Raw genomic sequence first — 21017 nt, 5'->3', positions numbered from 1 at the left:
TAGCAGTGAGAGCCTGTTTCTCTCCCCCATTGCGGAGGATGGGGGAGAGAAACAGACTCTGTCTGTCTGACATCTCTCAGGCGAATGGAGTTGAAAGCAGCGCAGCCCCGAGTTCTGAAGGAATTGGGGGACGAGAGCTGATGAGCGGCATGCTGTTCTCTCATCTCAGGGTTTTCAGCGGAATTAAAGCCAAACTGAACATTCCCACGGAGCGTGTAGTTAGTGCAGGCTGGAAACAAACCATTCTCACCCAGCTCCCTACAAAGCGGAGAGGGACTGGGGGCGTGGTGCTGCTGCGGGGAGCAGATGGCGATTTGTAGGAACGTTTCTCTCCAGCAAGGGCTCAGCGATTTACTAAGAATCTAGTACGGTTTTCGGGCTTTTTGTTTTGGATTGAGATTTTAAAAACAGATGCTCCGTTCAATGTAGTGAAAGGGAAGGAGGGGGGGGGGCCGGGGGGGTTGTTCAGGCTGGCCCTTCCCAAAAAGGAACTCCAGAATCACAATGAGGAACTCACCCGGGCTGTTTCTACCTGTGCTTTGTAATGTGGCAGCTCCTGTATGCAATCTCGGGCTGGGGGAGGTGGGGGGTAGAGGGGGGGATCTCTGTTTATCGGACAGAGAAACAGCATTTCATTCTGTACCATCAGCGAAGGGAGGAGAGGAAGTCTGATGCTGGTCTTTGAGTCTGCCTGAAATATTCACATTCTCATGTCTATCTGTCGGAAGCAGCTGCAGTGATCAGTCTGTGTTTCACTGTGTAGTCAGAGCAAACTCGCAACAAGAGCTGCTGCTGCACGCTCAGATATTATCAGGGAGTTAGGGAGATGGTCCCCAATAGAGAGAAAGCTCTGGTGCGTTTGGGAAGAGCTGGAACTGGGTTTAGGCATTTCAAACACTCTGGTTTTCCTGTGGAAGGAGATTGTTCTGGCCGGAGAGGGGGGGGGGGGGGGGCGGGGGACGATAGAAAGCTGGGACTGACGTGTTCAGATTGGGGTGCAGACAGGAATTGTTCTCAGTGCTGAAGAGACCTTGGTGGAGGTGGTGTTTAATTACAGTTGGTGCCTGTGGAAGTTAGAAGTGCAAATTTGTGATCTGTCAGAGCAGGAATGAAATTGAGGCCATTGGGATGGTGGCAGGCAGATCGCAGAGCTGGGCATGATTTTGTGATTGTTGTGAAGGGATTGTTCCAGCTGTTTTTTGGGATGTATCACCCCTGAGCCTTGTGCTAAACTAATGAGAGAGTTTTAGGGAAATCTTCACCATTTCTGAGTTGTTATTTCACACAGCAGCTTGCTCTGAATATTTCACATGAGTTTTTTTTGTTGATCCTTGGCGGCAAGTTTTAGAGATCAGCTGGAGATCTGAATCCAAAATAATGGCGTGTCGTGTATAAGTACCAAGTAAAAGTTGCGAGCAGTTTAGCAGTGGAAGGGATTCATACAGAATGACTGCTTTCTCTTCTTCAAACCTAAAAAGCATTGTGCATTTTAACCATTTGTCATGCTGTTTTAATACAGTGGATTGTTTAAATATTTTCAATAGATCGGCTATTTAACTAGGATATAATTACGGGCAGATATTTCATAAGCTTGCATGTGTAAGAAAATTTTTAAATGTTTAAAAAAAATCTCGCTGTGTAAACCATTGGAAATGTATATGAAATGAATGAGTGGCTATTAAAACAATCCATGCAAGATGAGACCGCTTGATACTTGTGACATTGCGAAGAAAATTAACTTTTGAATGATAAGTTATTCTACGATAAACGAAATAGTTAGTTGTGTTTCTAATAAATCAGATTGCATAGTGGATTCTCTGACTGTAGCGAGCTGGCGTTTTCAGTTGGGTTTAAAGCTATGCATTCCTCCACGTTCAGCTTAAATTCAATTCCCTCTGGTTACGGTGAAATAATAGGAGCACCTGGATTTTCATATCTTAAGATCTCTTTTGAAGAAAGGTCATTGTTTTATTTGTGTTATTGATTATGAATGCAGCTATTTAATGTTACTGGCAATATCGAGTATCAGATTTGAGATGGTGCTGGGATGTTGGCCTGAGGCTGAGTGAATTGTATAACCAAGCTTTAGGTGATGCTTGATGAGCAAGCACCAGAGGCAGCAATAGCTCCAGGGTTAGTGCTGTCACTCTGCCAGGGCATTGCACTGAGATACAGTCCTGCATAATAATTGACTGGATGTCTTTTCCCCCAGCTCAGGCCATTACTGTGCAATCACTCAACATCTAACCTTGTTGGAGACTTTCTGTCACTTTTTATTGGCTCTAATTGCTTAATCTCAATTATCAAGTAAAGGTCAGTGTCCTGAAAACCAATTTAACCCAGTACAGCGCTGTCATTTAACATGAGGAAATAAAGTTACCGTTAGAGGAGTGCAGAAAGATCTTACAGAAGTGATTTTTAAAGCTATTGCAGTATAAAGCCGCAAATACAGTATTCTCATCAGGTTTAATAATCGTTATTATCATTCCTCAATAATGTCTCTGAAAATAGTTAAACACCAACATGCACATTTGTTCTGACAATAATTAAATCATTTGAACAACAATTTGAAAAATGTTTGGTGTTTTACAATAATGCAAAATATGCTACAGAGATTTTGAGAAGTCTGACAATCCCTTGTATATTACAAACACATTCAATGCCCTCACTATTTCCTGTGTTTCATATTTGAATGAAGAGGCACAATGACTGTGATCATCTGACTTTATCACTATTACAAACTGCTTTTAGCATAATTACTAATACAAATGAATTTAAGTTTATAACTGAACATGTGATCTTAGCAAGTTGGCATGATTATCGAGCTACTTGTAGAATGGGTTTGGAATCTGTTTTCCAAAGAACTTCTTCCAGGTGTGCTGTAAAACCTTGTTCTAGTGGTCACCTTGTAAAGTGTACAGGTTTTCCCAAATCAGGTTTTTAGTTTATTCGCAGATCAACAGTTGTCACATGCTTTTATTCAATATGTGTGAAAGCACTTTCAGATGTTTTCTGGAGATGAGAAGATGTGATTTTAATGAAATTCTGTTTGCGTATATGCATTAAAAGCCACCATTGTTACGGGAATGCAGACATGAGTCCCATGCAAGTTTGCTGGATGACTGGCAAGAGAAATGCTGGGAAAACTTTTGATTCAGATTTTAATATAAATTTGATATTCAAATTAATTTACAAAAGTTTGTTGCTGTGCGTATTTTATTTGAAACCTCCCTGTGATAGGATGTCATGATAAATAATGATGTACATAATAAATAGATGCACAGAAAGTCATAACAATCTCCCTTGTGTCTCATCCCATTCTGTTGTGGTGTTGAGTGGTAATCTAGCTGTGGAACAATTAGTATTCTTGCTTAAACTTACAAAAATTATTTATGAATTGCTTCTAATCAGACATCAACTGTTGCAAAATTGCTGGTGTTCCTTGCAGTATGAGTGAAATGGCACACAGCTGCTCATGTATTACTAGCTCCACAGTTGGTGACAAGAATCATCTGTCTGGGGTCTCATTGGCAATGTATTAGCTGTGAAAAGGAGTTACTCCCGGTGCAGAGATAACACAGTGTGAAACTGGAAGAACACAGCATGCCAGGCAGCATCAGAGGAGCAGGAAAGTTGACGTTTCGGGTCAGGACCCTTCTTCAGAAATTCTTGTTCATATTTGCAGCCCTGTGTATTCTTTCTACACAAACTGACGTGGTCCGATTTTGACTGAGAATTTCACTTTGTGCTGATATTCAGTAGCAACTGTGTGGTGGATTTTCAGGGACACATGCTGCAAAGGATGATTGACCATCCCAATACTCTTCCAGCCGATCAGGCTGAAGTGAACCAATGGCTTTGGTCCTATTTGACTAACTTGTAAAATTGGGATCAAGTAAACCATTCAGATCAAAATTTTCTCAAAACTAAATAAAAGAAAAATGATTTTCATTAATGTATGTGCCTCTTGTGCATACCAGCACTTATCATTTATCAGAACTTATCATTTATCAGCACCTCGAGACACATTTCTGACCCCACCACCGATTGAAAAGCAAAACCAAAGTGTCAGGAAATTATTGTGCCATAGGAGCATTCTCCCAAAGTTTCACTTGCCCCCTTCTGCTGTGCACACCGACATTCCCCAAATGGGAAATTATATTTGACAAAGTAATTGGAGTTATTTGAGAATGTATCTAGTGGAATAGATAAAGTTGAACCAGCAGATGTAGTACACCTGGATTTCCAAAACGTATTTGATAAAGTACCACAAAAGATGAAAAGTCTTGGAGTTGAAAGTGTGATACATTATACAAACTGAGGATTGGTTAATGGGCAGAAAGTAAAGATAGGGATGAATGGGGTATTTTCAAGTTGGTTGACTGCTTAGTGAAGAGCTGCAAGGTTTAGTGCTGGAGCCTCTGCAATTTACGATTAATATTAAGTGCTTAGACAAAGCAACAGAATCATGTATCAAAATTTTCTGACAATACCAAATTAGATGGGAATGCACGCTGTGGGCTGAACACTGGCTACTTAGAAATTGAGAGAAGTGTTTGGACAACCAGTTGTTGGATGGAGCAAAATATGAAGATATCCTGTTCTGTTCACTTTAAGAATTGACGTGTAGAATACGGTAATTGCTTGCTTAATGTGTTTTTTGCTTTCCTGAAAAGTTGAAATAATGCTAAGCAAACCAGACTTTTTCATTACGACCAATATAAAAGGTGTAGGTGGGTTCTATAGGACCCACGTTGTCAGTGAAGAATATGAACATTCAACCCTGCCGGTTGAAGTACATTGCTAATGTGCTTTACGTGGAAATTAATTTTTAAAAAATGCTGTTATTTTGAAAGAAATATGCTGACTTGTTCTACTAACCGCCTGTTGGTTCCTTCCACCTCCACCCCTGGTGTCACACGTCCTGCTCTCTTATCGATCCTCCCAGTTGCTGCTGATTCATCCTCTCCCCAAATGTATTTACCCCTCGTCTTGTTTCTTACCTTTTTTTGAATCCTTGCTATGAACAAGGACTCAGAAGATGCACAGCGAGGAGTCAGAAAGATCAGCAAGCTACAGGTTTAACGATACAGAGAAGTCTCTCCAAAATGCTGCTGATCAGACCGTGACATCCAATATTAGATCCAGTGCAAAATAACATTTTAAAAAAAAACTCCTAACACTATTTTTAAATAATAAGCTCATTAACAGTGTGAGGTCAAAATGAAATGACTTCATGAGGATTTATAGTACATCGCATGGTGTCAAACTTGTAAACGTTGATGTTCAGAGTGTCCTGGATTTCTTGCAGAAAGAAAGCAAAGCTGCATACAGATGCTGTAAGCAATTAGGAAAGCAAATAGAATGTTTGTCTTTACTACAAGGGATTGGAGTATAAGTATAAAGAGATCTTGGAATAATTCTACTGAGAATTTAGTTTTCACATTTTGAGGAAAGATATATTTGCATTGGGTGATTGCCTTGAATATCAGAGCAGACTCAATGATATTCATTTTATTCAGCTTCAAAACTACTCAAGACCCACCTTAATCCTATTATCAGAAGATCCTATATGTCATCACCTCTAGGTACACTTTCTACACCATTGTCCCTATCGGCCCTTTCTGTTTTTCTCTCTTTATAAACTCCAGCATCTCAAACATCAACCATTCCTACCATGTGCTAAGTCTTGTCATCTGTGCTGGGCCCCTATTTCCCAAAGTGTTGTGCACTGCCCTCTAGCCTTTGTGCCCATCTCTGTCCACCATCTCTAACTTTCATAGTCGTACGCAAACCTTCCCTCAGCTGGTTCTGAGGAAGGGTCACCGGACCCGAAACATTAACGCTGTCTTTTCCTTCACAGACGCTGCCGGACCTGCTGAGCTTTTCCAGCAACTTTGTTTTTGTTCCTTCCCTCAGCTGACCCTGCTTTCTGTCATCTAACTCTGCTGAACCTCCTCCCTAAACCCCTCTGCCCTTCTCCCATTAAAATCCTCCTCAATACCCACCTTTATGGATCATGTTTTAAATGTTTTTAAGTTGCGCTTTATGTGAGTCAGTATCCATTTTGTTATTTGTTGTGTCAGTTTCTTTTTCAGTATAACAGGTAGTAACGTTTCCTATGTAGGAAGCACTTTTATGAATGAAAGTACTTGTTATAATCTATATCAGGGTAGTCTTCCGAAGTAGTCGGTTTCTTCTGTTCATCTCCAGTGTTATTCAGGCTTTTAAATCTGTTTATCTTTTGCTTGAGCGTTGGAGTGTGCCCCTTGTCCAATTGGTGTTCTGGGCAAATGTATTATTAGAACAGATTTACTTCAGATATTCAAGATTCTGAATAATATAGCTGTCTTGCAATGATGTTACCCCCTCCCCAACCAGAATAAATATTTCCAGTTTCCATAGCTTCTCCTTGTGATGCCCAATTCATTGCTGCCTTTTATTGAGCAATTTTCAGTGAGGGGATGGTCTAAAGTAATCCACTGATTGGAACTGCACATTGTATTTCTTATGGACATGGGCTACACTTCTTCTTTTTGCTTTTCGCTAATATTTCAACACTGCCAAAGCAATAATTATCTGACTTGTGCCTGCAAAATATTTGCAAGTAATGTAAAGTTCACTGACATACCAAAGCAACACATGCTGCTGTTTCTTTTGGTCTGAGCAGAGACAAAATTGCAAATTGCCATCCATGGAGGCATAAGGCTGGAATATCTTTCATACTGGTAAGTATTAGGAGGCAAATCTTCTTAACTTCTAGTCTAATCCATGGTAAGCCACATTAAACTGTAAAGCAGCTTAGGTGATTAACCGTGAAATGCATTAAGATATATACAGTGAAGATTTCAAATCTGTGTCCTTTAATAGAAACTGAAACATATTATTTCAGGAGAAATACTGTTCATTAAATTGTTAATTATTTGACATTTCAAAATAACAAAGAAAAGCTTTGATAAAATGTTCTTGGTTGAAAGCATGAATATTAAGTCATTTGCATTTTTGAGTGAAACTGAAGAGTACAGAGTACTGAAATCTATACCTTCTGTTTAGCAATATTATACTGTAGGTGATTTTTAATCTACATATTACTAATGTCAAACCTCATTAGCGAAATCACTGAGTTAATGGTTGATCCAAATACCTACTCATACACCCTGGAAATGTATTTCAGTGACATTTTATCAGTAGCTAATAATTTTATTTTTGTTGATGTTAATTCCTGTAAAGAGCTGCTCAATTACTCTTAATCCCATGCCCTTTTGATAGAGTCCTGAAAGTTTTTCTCTTTCAAACATTTTTCCAGTTACATTTTGGCATTATTACTGAATCTGTTCCCATCAGGCAATGCTTTCTAGACCACAACGCTCATGAAAAAAATGTTCTCCATGTCACTGCTGATTCATTAGCTAGTTATTGTAAATTTGCGTCCTTGGGAAAATGCTGCATGTTTCCCAAATGTGCATTCTCGGAGTTGGACACATTTAATGATTGATTCCAAAGATAAGATGTTTTTTCCTACGCACACTGAAGTTTTCTTCCCCACTCTTGGAAATAGTGAGGACTGCAGATACTGGAACCTAGAGTTGGATAGTGCATGCAGAGCGCAGGTGTTCTGCGAACTGGTCCCCTCAAATTCACCGGGACATTTCTGACACCTCCCTCCCCTTCCTGGACCTCTCCGTCTCCATCTCTGGTAACCGACTCACCACCAACATCCATTTCAAACCCACTGACTCCCACAATTACCTTGACTACACCTCCTCTCACCTCCCCCACCCCCTGCAAAAATGCTATCCCATACTCTCAATTCCTCCGCCTCCGCTGCAACTGCTCCTGGGATAAGGCATTCTACTCGGGGGCTTCCCAAGTATCCTCCTACTTTAGGGACCATAGTTTTCCCTCCTTTGTTATTAACGATGCCCTGAACAGCACCTTCCCAATTTCCTGTGCTTCTGCCCTCAAAACCCCTCCCCTCCCCCCCCCAAATAATAAAAAGAGAGTTGCCTTAGTCCTCATGTACCACCCCACCAACCTCTGAATCCAATGCATCATCCTCCGACGTTTCCGCCACTTACAATCAGACCTCACCACCAAAAGGTTATTCCCCTCCCCACCCCTGTCTGCTTTCCGCAAAGACTGTTCACTCAGTGACTCCCTCGTCAGCTCCACACTCCCCACCAACCCCCTCCACCACACCCAGTACCTTTCCCTGCAACCACAAGAGGTGCTACACCTGTCCCTATACCTCCCCCCTCACCTCTGTCCCAGGCCCCAAACAATCCTTCCAGATCCGGCAGAGATTCTCCAGCACTCATCCAACCTGATCTGTTGGATCCGTTGCTCCTGATGTGGTCCCCTCTATATCGGCAAGACCAAACGCAGACTCGGGGACCGGTTCGTGGAACATCTGTGCTCTGCACGCACCAACCAACTTGACCTTCCGGTTACCATCTGTTTTAATTCCCCCTCCCACTCCCCTGGTGACATGTTCATCCCAGGCCTTCTCCACTGTCAGAGTGACACCAAATGTAAGCTGGAGGAACAACACCTGATGTTTCTCCTTGGGAGGTTACAGCCCGGTGGCCTTAATATTGACTTCACCAGCGTCAAAATCTCTCCACCCCCAACCTGTCCATCTCTGACTCACCTATCCACTCCACCCTTCCCACTGACCAACCACAATAAGCCCGTACCTGAATCCACCTATTTCCATCCCACCCACCCTCCCCTCAGCCCTCACTCCTCTATTTATTTCTGGGCTTCTTCCATTCCCCAGTCCCCAGTCCTGATGAAAGGTTCCAACTCAAAACGTTGACTTTCCTGCTCCTCTGACCGTCTGTGCTTTTCCAGCTCCACGTTTATTGGCTCTTTTCTTCCCCCTCTCCTGAATGAACCGACTGATGCTTTTATGATCTTTTCATCTGATTTTGCCAGACCAATATCTTAGAGCTGACTTGATAGCACCATTTGGGTAATTAAATCCATTTACTACAGCTCAGAGGCAAATATGTCAACTTGGTTACATACTGCAGCAGCCCACAAAAGATGGACTGCTGTAATACAAATTCAAAAAGAACACGTTGAATCATTCAGAGATAGCAAGAACTCTGGAGTCAGAGATAACACAGTTTGGAGCTGGAGGAACACAGCAGCCCAGGCAGCATCAGAGGAGCAGGTCGGGACCCTTCTTCAGAAATGGGGAGGGGGGAAGGGAGCTGGAAATTAAATAGAGAGGAGGGGTGGGGCTGGGGAAGGTAGGTGGGATGGTGATAGGTGAGTGCAGGTCAGCAGTGGTGGGGATTGGTCAGTGGGATGGGTGGGGTGGATAGGTACGAGAAAAGATGGACAGGTTGTGTCAGGTCAAGCAGGCAGGGATGAGAGAGAGGATTGGACATGGGATGAGGTCGGGGTTGGGGAGATTTTAAAACTGGTGAATTCCATGTTTAGGCCATCGGGCTGTTTAGGCCATCTTTCTTTTCCTGCACTGAGGAGCTAGTGTAGGGGCTTTCTCCATGAACTGCTGACCTAATCACTTTGGGGACTATGGATTTTCAGAATCTTGCAGTACCCGCAATGAATGAATGGCAATACTTGGTCCATTTCAGGATAACATGTGATTTAGAAGGGAACTTGATGGTCTGTGCTATTGACCTTTTATAGTAGTGGGTCCCACAGAGAAGTGATGGATCTCCTCTCAAAATAAGCCTGGCGAATTGCTGCGATACCTCTGTAGGTTTGACACTCTACGACATAATGTCGTGGTAGATAGACTGCTCGGGCTGTTGGCCAATTAAGTTACACTGACCTTTGATTTTGGGACTGTTGTGGTTTGCACCGCTCAGGAGAGTGCCGAGTGTTCCTTTGTCGCAGTTGAGTTCCCAATGCCGGCCACCTTCGAGAGGCCGGCTGATTTAGTCTCGTAGCTCAAGATTTTTCGATGGCAATGAGGGGTCCACTTTGGCAGCTGGCAGGTTCAAAATTAAACAAATGGCCCCAATTTTTTGTGCTTGCCCAAACCATCCCTCACCAGCCTGCAGGCTGTGTCCCCTCTCTTGTTTGCTGAGTTGCAATCCCACTCTAATAATCTTTCCCGGTTGTCTTAGCTGTGACGTCCCCAAGCATCTGACCCACAGCCAGGTGGATAACTGAGTAGAACATAATGATAAAGTCTTGTTCTTAAATTTACTTGGTTTGCATATCCCATGACCCTGTTTTATTCCCACTTCTCCCTCACTCGACAGTGATCTAAGGTGAAACTTTTGTTACTTGTCTTATTAGCTTATGATTAATGATTTTGTTTTTGCTTTTGTTTGCAATCCGGTTCTTGTGGCCCAAACAAGCAGCCTGGTACCTTTAGTGATTTGGTAGTACGGAACTTGAATATTTCTGACAAAAAGAAAATTTTTTAGGTTTTCGTCTTCCACTCAGGATTCGCAAAAACATCAGGGTTAGAAGGAGCAGAAGTTATAAAATCACGAAGGGCATGGATAGGGTGAACAGCAAGGTCTTTTCCCCAGGGTGGGGGAATCCAGAGCTAGCGGGCCTGGGTTTAAGGTGAGAGGGGAAAGATTTAAAAGGGACCTAAGGGGCAACTTTTTCACACAGAGGGTGGTGCGTGTTTGGAATGAGCTGCCAGAGGAAGTGGTGGAGGCTGGTACAATTACAACATTTAACAGGCATCTGGATGGGTACATGAATAGGAAGGGTTTAGAGGGATATGGGCCAAATGCTGGCAAATGGGACTAGATTAATTTAGGATATCTGGTCAGCATGGACGAGTTGGACCGAAGAGTTTGTTTCCGTGCTGTACAGTTGTATGACTCTTTGGGAGAAGAGAATGTTTATTGGATGGTACGTGGATTCTGATAAAGGCATCACCATGGAGGAAGTAACACTTTTGTTGATGACTGGGGCAATGCTCTGATTAATCAGTGTCAACCTGCCTGCTTTAAATTTAACAAATTTTAGCATTTATTGTCAGTTGTCATCTCACAAGTGCCTTCTCCACGAAACTGAGATGACTTTTCAACCAGTAAGCACACCCTTCTCAGTCAGTATGTAAAAAAAAAATGACGTTTCACTTTACATTTGGCACATTCACAATTTACATTTGTGAATATCATGATGATGAAAAGCTTTGGCAAAATGTCTTTTTTTAAAATAGTCCGTATACTTTTCTGTAAGTGGGTTGGCTCATTCATGATAGATTGAAAGCTCTGTCCTGTGCCATGATCTCTCAATTCTGTTTCTGGGTGAATACCTGTACTTGTCAACTGTCACATTGAGAATCAAATCAACTTCATTTACTCCCTTCAACTAATCAGTAAAAGGAAATCAGCGTGGGCAATGGCAGAGGGAGTTGGACTCATTCAGTTCTGTTGCATTCAGATGATTTGAGTGAGTAAAGTTCAAAATCAGTGAATTTTACCAACATTTAAATAACTGCAGTCGACCTGTTCGAAATGACCAATTTTAATAAACATTGTTACTGCTGTTAATTCTTGAAAATTATACAAATCATCATAATATTTTGCATTTGGATTAAAATATCTCTGCATTCATGCTTATGTCCGTAATCCATTTGACAGTGATTTTAATAAATTCTCATTCTTGCTCTCCATTATAACACAAATGAAACTCCTTCACTAACTAAACCCTAAATGTTTGAGGGTCATTTTAATTTTAACTCATTGTAACTGTCAAAAAACTTCACAGGGGGGTTCCTTTGTAGGAATGACTATATTGTGACAGTTACGTAAAGAGTTTTCAATCTGTCTTTGTTGTGTTGAGATCTAGAAGCCATTTTCTGGGTAACTTTTTTGGCATCATGTATGTGGTAAAACTGGGGCACCCTTTATGAAAGCCACAGATTGTTTAACTATTTCAACTATGGATTGTTGGTGACTTTGCAATGAAAGATAGTGGAGAGAATATTGCATCAGCCCTGTTCCTATATAGCAAATCGTGTGCAGCAGTTACCTGAAGTATAAAGAGCAGAGAATATTACATGAAAGTAAAAAGCAAATTTTAGATAAAGTTGGCTAGAGAGAAAATCCATGTTCAGACAAATTATCCTTGAATCCTGATCCATGTCTAACTCACCAACAAAATGCTGGAATTGGTATGTTAACTTCATTCCATCGTCAGTGAGGGAACAAAAGCAGATATGGCTTGTGTTCAATTTGCTGCGATTAATGGTTTGGTTCCAGAACTAGCTTATATTGGAGTTGATAGTTGCCAAACCAACTGTGAGAATTGTTTAGTAATTCTGGATCAAGGAGGTCGCCCTATTTAAAAACAGTTTATTTTTTAATGTTAGGTGATGACTACTGGACATATTGGATCCCAGAATGAAGTCTGACTTGATGGATGATTTTTTAAAAAGTTTGGTTAATGTAGAAGTCAGTCATGAAAACGTAATGAACAGACGCTCTAGAATTTCTTTTAAAAAAAGTTGGTTTATTACACAAAAGACAAAAAGAAACATGATCTATCTTGATATGGAAGACAAAGGTCTTGAAATATGCAGCAAACAAAGTTTTCAACTTTCTTCGCAACACCATCACTTTACAAGGATTCAAATCGACAGAATTTACCCCTCTATATCAAATCTTTATTTTCCATTTAAACGATTCTCCCCAATCTCCAGTCCGTGAGCTGCAGCGTAGTCTTACGTGGAATACTGTCAAAACTGAGAGCTTAAACTTTCTCAACTCTTAATAACCTGCTGATTTCTAACTAGACACTCTGCTCTAGAAGTTGCACAAACTAAGCTAATCATTGTCAACTTTGGTCTTTTCAGCCTTCCTGGTGATGTGTGCTCAGTACCTTGGATATCCCTTATCACATTCTTTCTATGAAGAACACACCTATGTTGTCTCAAGACCACATGTATTAACCATTAATTGATCTCTACACTGTTGTGGTTTTTTAAAAGTTGTATTCTGGTTTAATTCAACAGGGCACCAACCACAATCTAATATCCAACAACAAGATGACTCGGCCACTGATTTAAGTTAACCATTAATGGAGAATCTACTTTAAAGGTTAAAACTGTAGCACTTCCTGTTTTATTCTCATGCCATTGCCTTTCCATAATATGAAGTTTGAGATTATTCTCTCGCTGTAATTCTGAAGGGTTGGTGGGTGGGTGTATTCGGCAGTGCAGCAAGGTAACGATTCAGTGAAAGTGAAACCAACTTTTGATTTGATACTGCATATGTGAAGTTTGCACCATAATAGTCAGAGCTCTTTCTGCAGAACTGTACAAGTTCTGTAAAAGTATTCTGAAGAAAGTGCATGCTACTTAACCACGTTTACAAGGCGTCATTGACAACATTTAAAAGGCACTTGGATGAATACATGGATAGGAAAGGTTCAGAAAGACATGGGCCAAGTGCAGAGAAATGGGGTTAGCATAGATGGACATTTTGGTTGGGCCGAAGGTCCTGTCTCTGTGCTGTAGGTATCAATGACTCTGATTACTTTTTCAACAATGGTATGAAATACACACCAACTCTCAGAGGGGCAAAGGACTTTCTAGATTCTTAAAAAAATTAACCTGTTCAGAGATATTATTACATCCTTCTGGAGTAGGAGGAACTTCAATCTGGGCCTCCTGCTCTGGAGTTAAGGACACTACTACTGCACCACAAGAGCCCGCAAAGGACTAGCGAGACTTCCTATTGTTATGTTAGACAGCAGCTTTAGATTTTCCATTCCCTGGTACTTGCATTTCACTATAAGAGTATGATGTTCAGTTTTGTCTTTCCAGCATCAGCATCTGGGGTCAAATTGCACATAGTGAAGCTAACAGTGTGTTGGAAAGGTTATCCAAGGCAAGGATTTATCTACCCATAATCTACCAGTATTGTACGCTAATTCCTTGAAGATTTTGAAGTCATGTCTTAATCCTAAATTATCGAAGGTTTTATATATTCAGTGGTTGCCCAGGATTGGAGTTAGCAATTTAATATCACATGGTAGGTTGCAAAGTCAAATAATTTCCTCTTGGCTTAAATACTTTACTTTGCAGATGGTATGTCTGATTACATATTCTAACCTTTAGCTATGACCTCTAACTAATTGACAACAGCCAGTGAACTTTAGCCAGGAAAATTGTCTGTCACACTGTTTCAGCAACAGTGCAATTTATTTAATCATTCTACTCACGCTACTGGGCAAGTATGTATTGCAGTGACTGTGTCCAATTTTATCACATTCTCTTTCAAGAACAAATATAGTTCATTTGCACCATTTTTACAAGGAAGGAGTCCATAATGTACTGTTGGGATAGATTCTTTACAAATTTCTGTATTTCCAAAAACATAGTTAGCGTCAGCTGATAAAACCAGTTGCTTTTAGGGGTCAGTCGTTGTTAAAGTGGTGTTTGTCCACTGACTACGATGATGATTAGAAAAACCACCAAATATAGGTTTATAATGCACAATGAATGGCACTTATTATTTTCTGAAATCTTTTATATAGTTTTGGATTATTATGGTTACTCTGTGACAGCATATTTATATTTTTTTACTTTTCTATTCGTCACCTTTGCAATCATGAGCAGGAATCTTCTCCTGCTCTGTTCTACAACTCCTGTTTAAGTAATTACTTAGTAATTAATATGATGATGATCATGATTGAAAATTAGAACAAATAATATTTGCTTTGAGAATTTTCTTAGATCAACATGTCATTGCCTATGTTATCAGCCCTATAGTGCAAAGAACACAAACGTGTGCCACACTCTAGGATTTTGACTGTTTTTAGTAATCCAGGACGAGAGGACACAAACATAAAGTTGGAGCTAATCAGTTAGGGTGATGTCCCGTGGCAATTTGCACAAAGGATGACAAACATCTGAAAGCCTCTCTTTTTATTTCTCCCCTCACATGCTACCGTGGAGACAGGGTCAATTGAAAATTTTAAAACTGAAATTGGTGTGTTTTTAGGCAATGTTACTGAACTGTGGCAGATAAATAGGATCTCCACAATCTGGGGATGCTAACAGTATTGAAATGTTCCACAGGTTGCGTGCTAATAGGAAAATGTTTTGCTCGTTATTTTTCAGCCAATTCTTTATCAATGGAACAGTTCAGTCTAAAAAAAATTAATAAGTTAGGGTCACTTGACACAATTGGTGAGAGACGCATTAACTGACTGAGAAATTTCCACTTTTTCTCCAGAGCTGATGAGTGTCTAGTGACCTGCTCAAATGTATTGTTTTGCGGAGAAGATTGAGTGTTGATGTGATATCTTGTAAGTGGAATAAGGTGCCAATATTCACTAACTGACCTCTGATTGTGGAATGGCCTTGAGCAAGGGGTGTTTTTGAAAATGTAGCCTGTCATTGCCATTGGGAGCAGAGGGCAGAAACCTGAGGCAGGAAAGTAAAGGCGCAGTCTCGTATGGTTAATAATGCACAATGTGGTTTTAATGTTTCTGAGATTTATAGCTCGGGTTGTGGATGAGGGTGTAGACTTACTCGCCGAGCCGGTGTGTTTGATTGCAAACGTTTTGTCACCCCGCTAGGTAACATCGTCAGTGCACCTCCGGTGAAGCGTTGGTGTTCTGTCCCGCTTGTTATATATGTGCCTCCGTTTGCTGGGGTGTTTGGCCTCACTACCAATTCTGTTTTTCAGTGGTTTGTACACAGGATCTAATTCAATGTGTTTGATGGAGTTCCAGTTGGAACGTCACGGCTCCAGGAATTCCCTGGCGTGTCTCTGTTTAGCTCGTGCTTTCATGGATGTGTTGTCCCAGTTGAATTCGTGTCCTCCTTTATCCATGTGTATTGAGACCAGTGAGAATTGGTCGTGTCTTTTTGTGGCTAGTTGGTGTTCATGTATCCTTCTTGTCAATTTTCTTCCAGTTTGACCTATGTAGTGTTTCTCACAGCCCTTGCATGGTATTTTGTATATTACACGGGTTTTATTGGTTGTGGGTATGGGATCCTTTACGTTCGTCAGTAGATGTCGTAGGGTGATTGTTGGTTTGTAGGCTACTCTGATACGTGGGTTTGATTAGCCTTGTGGTCATCTCCGATATGTCTCTGATGTACGGTAGGGTGACTAGAGTGTCTGCTGTGTTGTGTCTTCATGTTGTGGTTCCAGGGAATTCCTGGAGGCCTGGCATTCCAACTGGAACTCCATCAACAAACACATTGAACTGGGCCTGATATACAAACCACTGAGAAACAGAACCAGAAGTGAGGCCAACCACCCCAGCAAACTGAGGCATATAAATAACAAGTGGGACAGGATACCGACGCTTCACCGGAAGCGCACTGACAATGTTACCTAGCAGGGTGACGAAACGTTTGCAATCAAACACATCGGCTTGACGAGGAAGTCTACACCCTCAATGTGGTTTTATAATTAATACATAATACATTAAAAATAAGATAGACTTGCACCCTTCAAGAGTGCATAATGCTTCCAGATGTTAACAGCCAATTAAGTCTTTTTTTGTAATTTAGTCACTGTGATAATATAGAAAATGTGGCACACAATTTGTATACAATAAGGCCTGACAAACAACGTGATAACTTCCAGCAAGTAAGTTAGCTGTGGGTTAAATATTGGCCCACAACACACTTTGAAATGGTGCCTTGGGATTTTTTTTTCCCCTATGTGAAAATCTACTGCGAGCTACCATCAGGCCTGCAACCACTTTCAGTTTTATCACATTTTCACCTGGGCCTGACCCACGTTTACTGCACAGTGCTGTTCTGTGTGGCCTTGTTGACAAGGTGACAAATAATTAAACTGTTCACTGCAGGGGAATGTTTCCTCTGCGTGCCCTGTGTAAATGAAATTGTAGAGATCAGTTTTAGGTTTAGTTATACAATGTATAGATGAAACCTTTCCTATTTGCCCTGTATTATCGACAGCAGGCAGCATGTTTCAGCAGGTAGTATGGTCTTGAGTGTTTGAAGCTCATACATTATTTCTGTCTTACCCACATTCCTGAACTAGCCACTAAACAGGAAACCTCGTAATGATTTTTTTCTGATTAAAATTATTGACAGCTAACATTTCATTATTCAATTGCATTATATGTTCATTGCCAGTTTTTAAATATTGTATTTATGATTTAAGGGATAGAATAAAAAATAATACGCAGATAATGCCAGCAAAACATTTGCAGTCAGATTATTTTTAAAACAGCAAACATCTATTTAAATACAAGATTTTTTTAACCAAGGACTCTAACAGATTCCAAAATTCTCTCACATAAAGCTGTCTGTGTGTTTAAAAATAACTGGCCTAGGGCTATTAATACAAATCTTATCAAGAAACTGACCTTGTTACTTTATAGTCCTTGTTTGTAGTCATGGAATATGAAAATCTAATTGGGAACAATTTTCTCCCGAGTTGAAAAGGCACGTTAACATCTCGTGCACAATGTTATTTGAGGAATGAAAACTGAGGGTGGAATTTTCCCTTCTTTTTCCCCTAAGTGTTGGGCGGAGCCTGTAAGATGACATGTAACATGCCGTGCTCACCAGTGAGATGACTTGCCTGATCACCCACCAATCAGGTCAACATGACCACCTTTCTCGGTGGTCTGCCCGTGGAAGTGTTGGGCTGAGACCCTTGAATGGTCATTATTGCCCACTTAAAGGCATTAATTGCTCCTGAGTCAAGAAAGTCCTCAATGAACCTTCTCTCCCAGCACTTGGAATCGTAGAATTGTACAGTATAGAATGAGGCTATTCGACCAATTGTGTCTCTACCAACTCCTGAAAGAGCTACCCAGCAAGCCCCATTCTCCAGCCCTATCGCATAGCTCTCTATAGATAGTTGAGGTGGAGAGAAGGGTATGATTTTCTCTCGGTGGAGGAGAGGGGGCGTGGCTTAGCCAATTATCTCCCTCCTCACCCCCAAGGAGGGATGAATTGCATCAATTTCTGTCAAACCTGCCAGTTATAATTTCAGAATCTACATTGCAGAAATTGGCTTCTTGATCACTAAGCTTGTTCCATGACTATCCATGTTTCGGATTCAAGTTTTGCAGCAAACTAAGGGCAGGAAATCTTTGTCGTGATATTATGCCCATTGGAGTTCAGGCTGTTGAAATTCTGCGGAATAAAGACTGTTACTGCCATCTTTGTCTACAGAATCAAAGCTGAAGTATTCTATCAAATCAACTCATACCTTTCTAAAATGTTTTCATTTGAATCATGTAAATCCTCACTTTTAGCCCAAAGAATAGTTTTCAAATAAGTTATATCAAATTGTTTTCTCTGCAAATTTGCTACACTTGGCCAGTTCTGTCATCTCATCCCTTCTGTGCCATCTCCATTCCATGCATCCCTCCTTCTCTATCTCCCTTCTACTCTTGCCATCTCCATCCCCCTGCAAATCCAATCCCATGTGTCAGGTATTATCCAAGAAGTAAACCTAACAATAAATATTGCCCTTAAACTGATTAATAGCTCGGACAAAGTTTTATTGCAGACTAGGGATGGTGATTTTTGTGTTCTTGTGCCACATCACTTTTAACTCAAACAGAAGGAACAGAAGCAGTAAATTAACAGATCAGTGTTCGCTGTTCATCCAATAGTCAACATGGCTGTGAGCATGGGCAGTCATGTCTCACTAACTTGATTGAGTTCTTTGAAGAAGTAACAAAGCGGATTGATGAGGGAAGAGCGGTGGATGTGATCTATATGGACTTCAGTAAAGCATTTGACAAGGTTTCTCACGGTAGACTGGTTAGCAAGGTTAGATCACATGGAATACAGGGAGAACTAGCCATTTGGATACAGAACTGGCTCAAAGGTAGAAGACAGAGGGTGGTGGTGGAGGGTTGCTTTTCAGACTGGAGGCCTGTGACCAGCGATGCGCCCTAAGGATCAGTGCTGGGTCCACTGCTTTTTGTCATTTATGTAAATGATTTGGATGTGAACGTAGGAGGTATGATTAATAAGTTTGCAGGTGATAGCAAAATTATTGCCGTAATGGACAGCGAAGAAGGTTACCTAAGACTTCAAGATCTTGATCAGATGGGCCAATGGGCTGAGGAGTGGCAGATGGAATCTAATTTAGATAAATGTGGGATGCTGCATTTTGGAAAGGCAAATCAGGGCAGGACTTGTGTGTATGGAATGAGCTGCCAGGGGAAGTGATGGAGGCTGGTACAATTACAACATTTAAAAGGCATTTGGATGGTTACATGAATAGGATTAGGTTTAGAGGGATATGGACCAAATGTTGGCAAATGGGACGAGATTAATCTAAGATACCTGGTCGGCACGGACAAGTTGGACTGAAAGGTCTGTTTCTGTGCAGGACTTCTCTATGACTCTAACTAATGTTCACAATCATATAAACATACAGAATAGACAGGGGATGAATATGAATCCATAGAATCCCTATAGTGTGGAAAAATTATCCAATTAACCTAATTTCCCTTCTGTGGTGTTATTGCTGTGCAGATTTTTCCTTTTGAGGTCTAGTATTGAAGTTTAATGTTATCGTGCCCATTTTAATTTGTCTTGTGACATAACACATGGCACAACAGATGAGCGTAGTTATTTGAAGATAAGGCTGTGTATAATGCCAGGTACAATAATAGAAGTTTAATCTTTTTTTTATCTTGGATGTTTATTTGATTTAAAAGTTACCACTGGCTACAGTAGAAATTTGAAAAGCGACAAGCTGTAGTGGGGAGAATTTAGTCTTTAGCCTGTTTCAAGATGCTGAGCCTACATGGAGTTGCCATCATAATGGGTTCTGCACATGAAGATGTTCTTGGCAAGGATTTGCTGAACCAGCGCCTTACCATGTCTTTATGGAGCCAGTCCCTTTATGGAGGCTGAAATGCTGATGGAATCCTATACTATTGTTGTTAATCTGACACACATACTAGTGGTTTAACCAACTCCGCCAACTGCCATCTCCCAATATGGTGTATCGTATATTTAAACCTTAACATTTGTGTAACACAGTGAATGGATTGAAAAACAGTAACATTGTACTGCTAAGCTATTTAGGATTGCCTTTAATAAGGAGGAATATGATCATGAGACTCATATTAGGAAGGCTGGTATTTCTGGATCAATTCTGCACAAAGCTGAAAATACCCTGGAAAATTTTCACCTGAAATAATTGGTCTTCTTGCAAATACCCATCAAAGATCAAGCATCCTTGCACCTGAATGCTTGAACTTGAACTGTAATGAAATAAACTGTGGTGTTTGTTTTTAAAATGACTGCCAAAATGGCCCCCTCTGATTGTGTGACTCATCATTAGTATTCTGTGCACGAGGACTCACCAAGCAGAATCATCTTAATGGACTCTGAATGAGCCCAACTGCCAGCTATTGTTGGACAGAGAGAGGCTGCAAACCCTGTTGATGGTGAGTTATAGCAAAGACTGTCTAATGCTGAACCAGATCAGGGTCAGGAGGCTGCTAACATGACATGAATCAAGATGGGCAAGACAGTGGAAACCTGCTGAGCTAGGATAAAATTCCCAGAACACATCAGAAGGGTGAGTGAATTAAATAACACGACAGTGCATTCAGGATTTGGTGACAAATCTTTTCTCTACTACGGATCGTTGACAGCAATTATTTAGTGCATCTTAGAAACTACTCTTTTTGGATCTAATTGATGTATGTAAAAGATTTAGACCTACCGATTGCCCAGCTTGACTACTGTAGCTCCATTTTTAAAAATCTTGTTCAATTTCTTTGTGTCAGAGTTTGTTCTTGTCGCTGAGGAAGTTCTGCAGGGATTTCCCTGATCAAACCTACCCACCCTTGGGGCAACTGCATGGGGAGCAGTCGGCTGAGGGAATTCCACAACAAGGGAGAAAGCGCAACTGAATTAAGATTTGTGATTACACAACAATTTTGATCATGACTCGAAAGTGATATTCTAAAATCAGGAAATGCTGATTATCCATAACTCTTCTCTGCATCATGCATACTTTATCTAGTTGTGTTTTCCGCCATATGTGCTACTGTTTATTTTTCTCTCCACTCCTCTGGTAAGCTTTTCA

General features: G+C 40.8%; 1 protein-coding gene across 1 annotated transcript in view; it reads left to right on the top strand.

The window, feature by feature from the left end:
- Window positions 1-504: 504 nt before the first annotated feature.
- xylt1 (xylosyltransferase I) overlaps window positions 505-21017 on the top strand; it is a 228087-nt gene continuing 207574 nt past the window's right edge. The window contains exon 1 of the mRNA XM_048609661.1: window positions 505-558. Within this exon, the coding sequence (XP_048465618.1) occupies window positions 505-558 (54 nt within the window). The remainder of the gene's footprint in view (window positions 559-21017) is intronic.

This window comes from Rhincodon typus, chromosome 21 (genome assembly GCF_021869965.1).
Source record: "Rhincodon typus isolate 14 chromosome 21, sRhiTyp1.1, whole genome shotgun sequence".
NCBI lineage: Eukaryota > Metazoa > Chordata > Chondrichthyes > Orectolobiformes > Rhincodontidae > Rhincodon > Rhincodon typus.
This window is presented reverse-complemented; position numbering and strand designations above follow the sequence as displayed.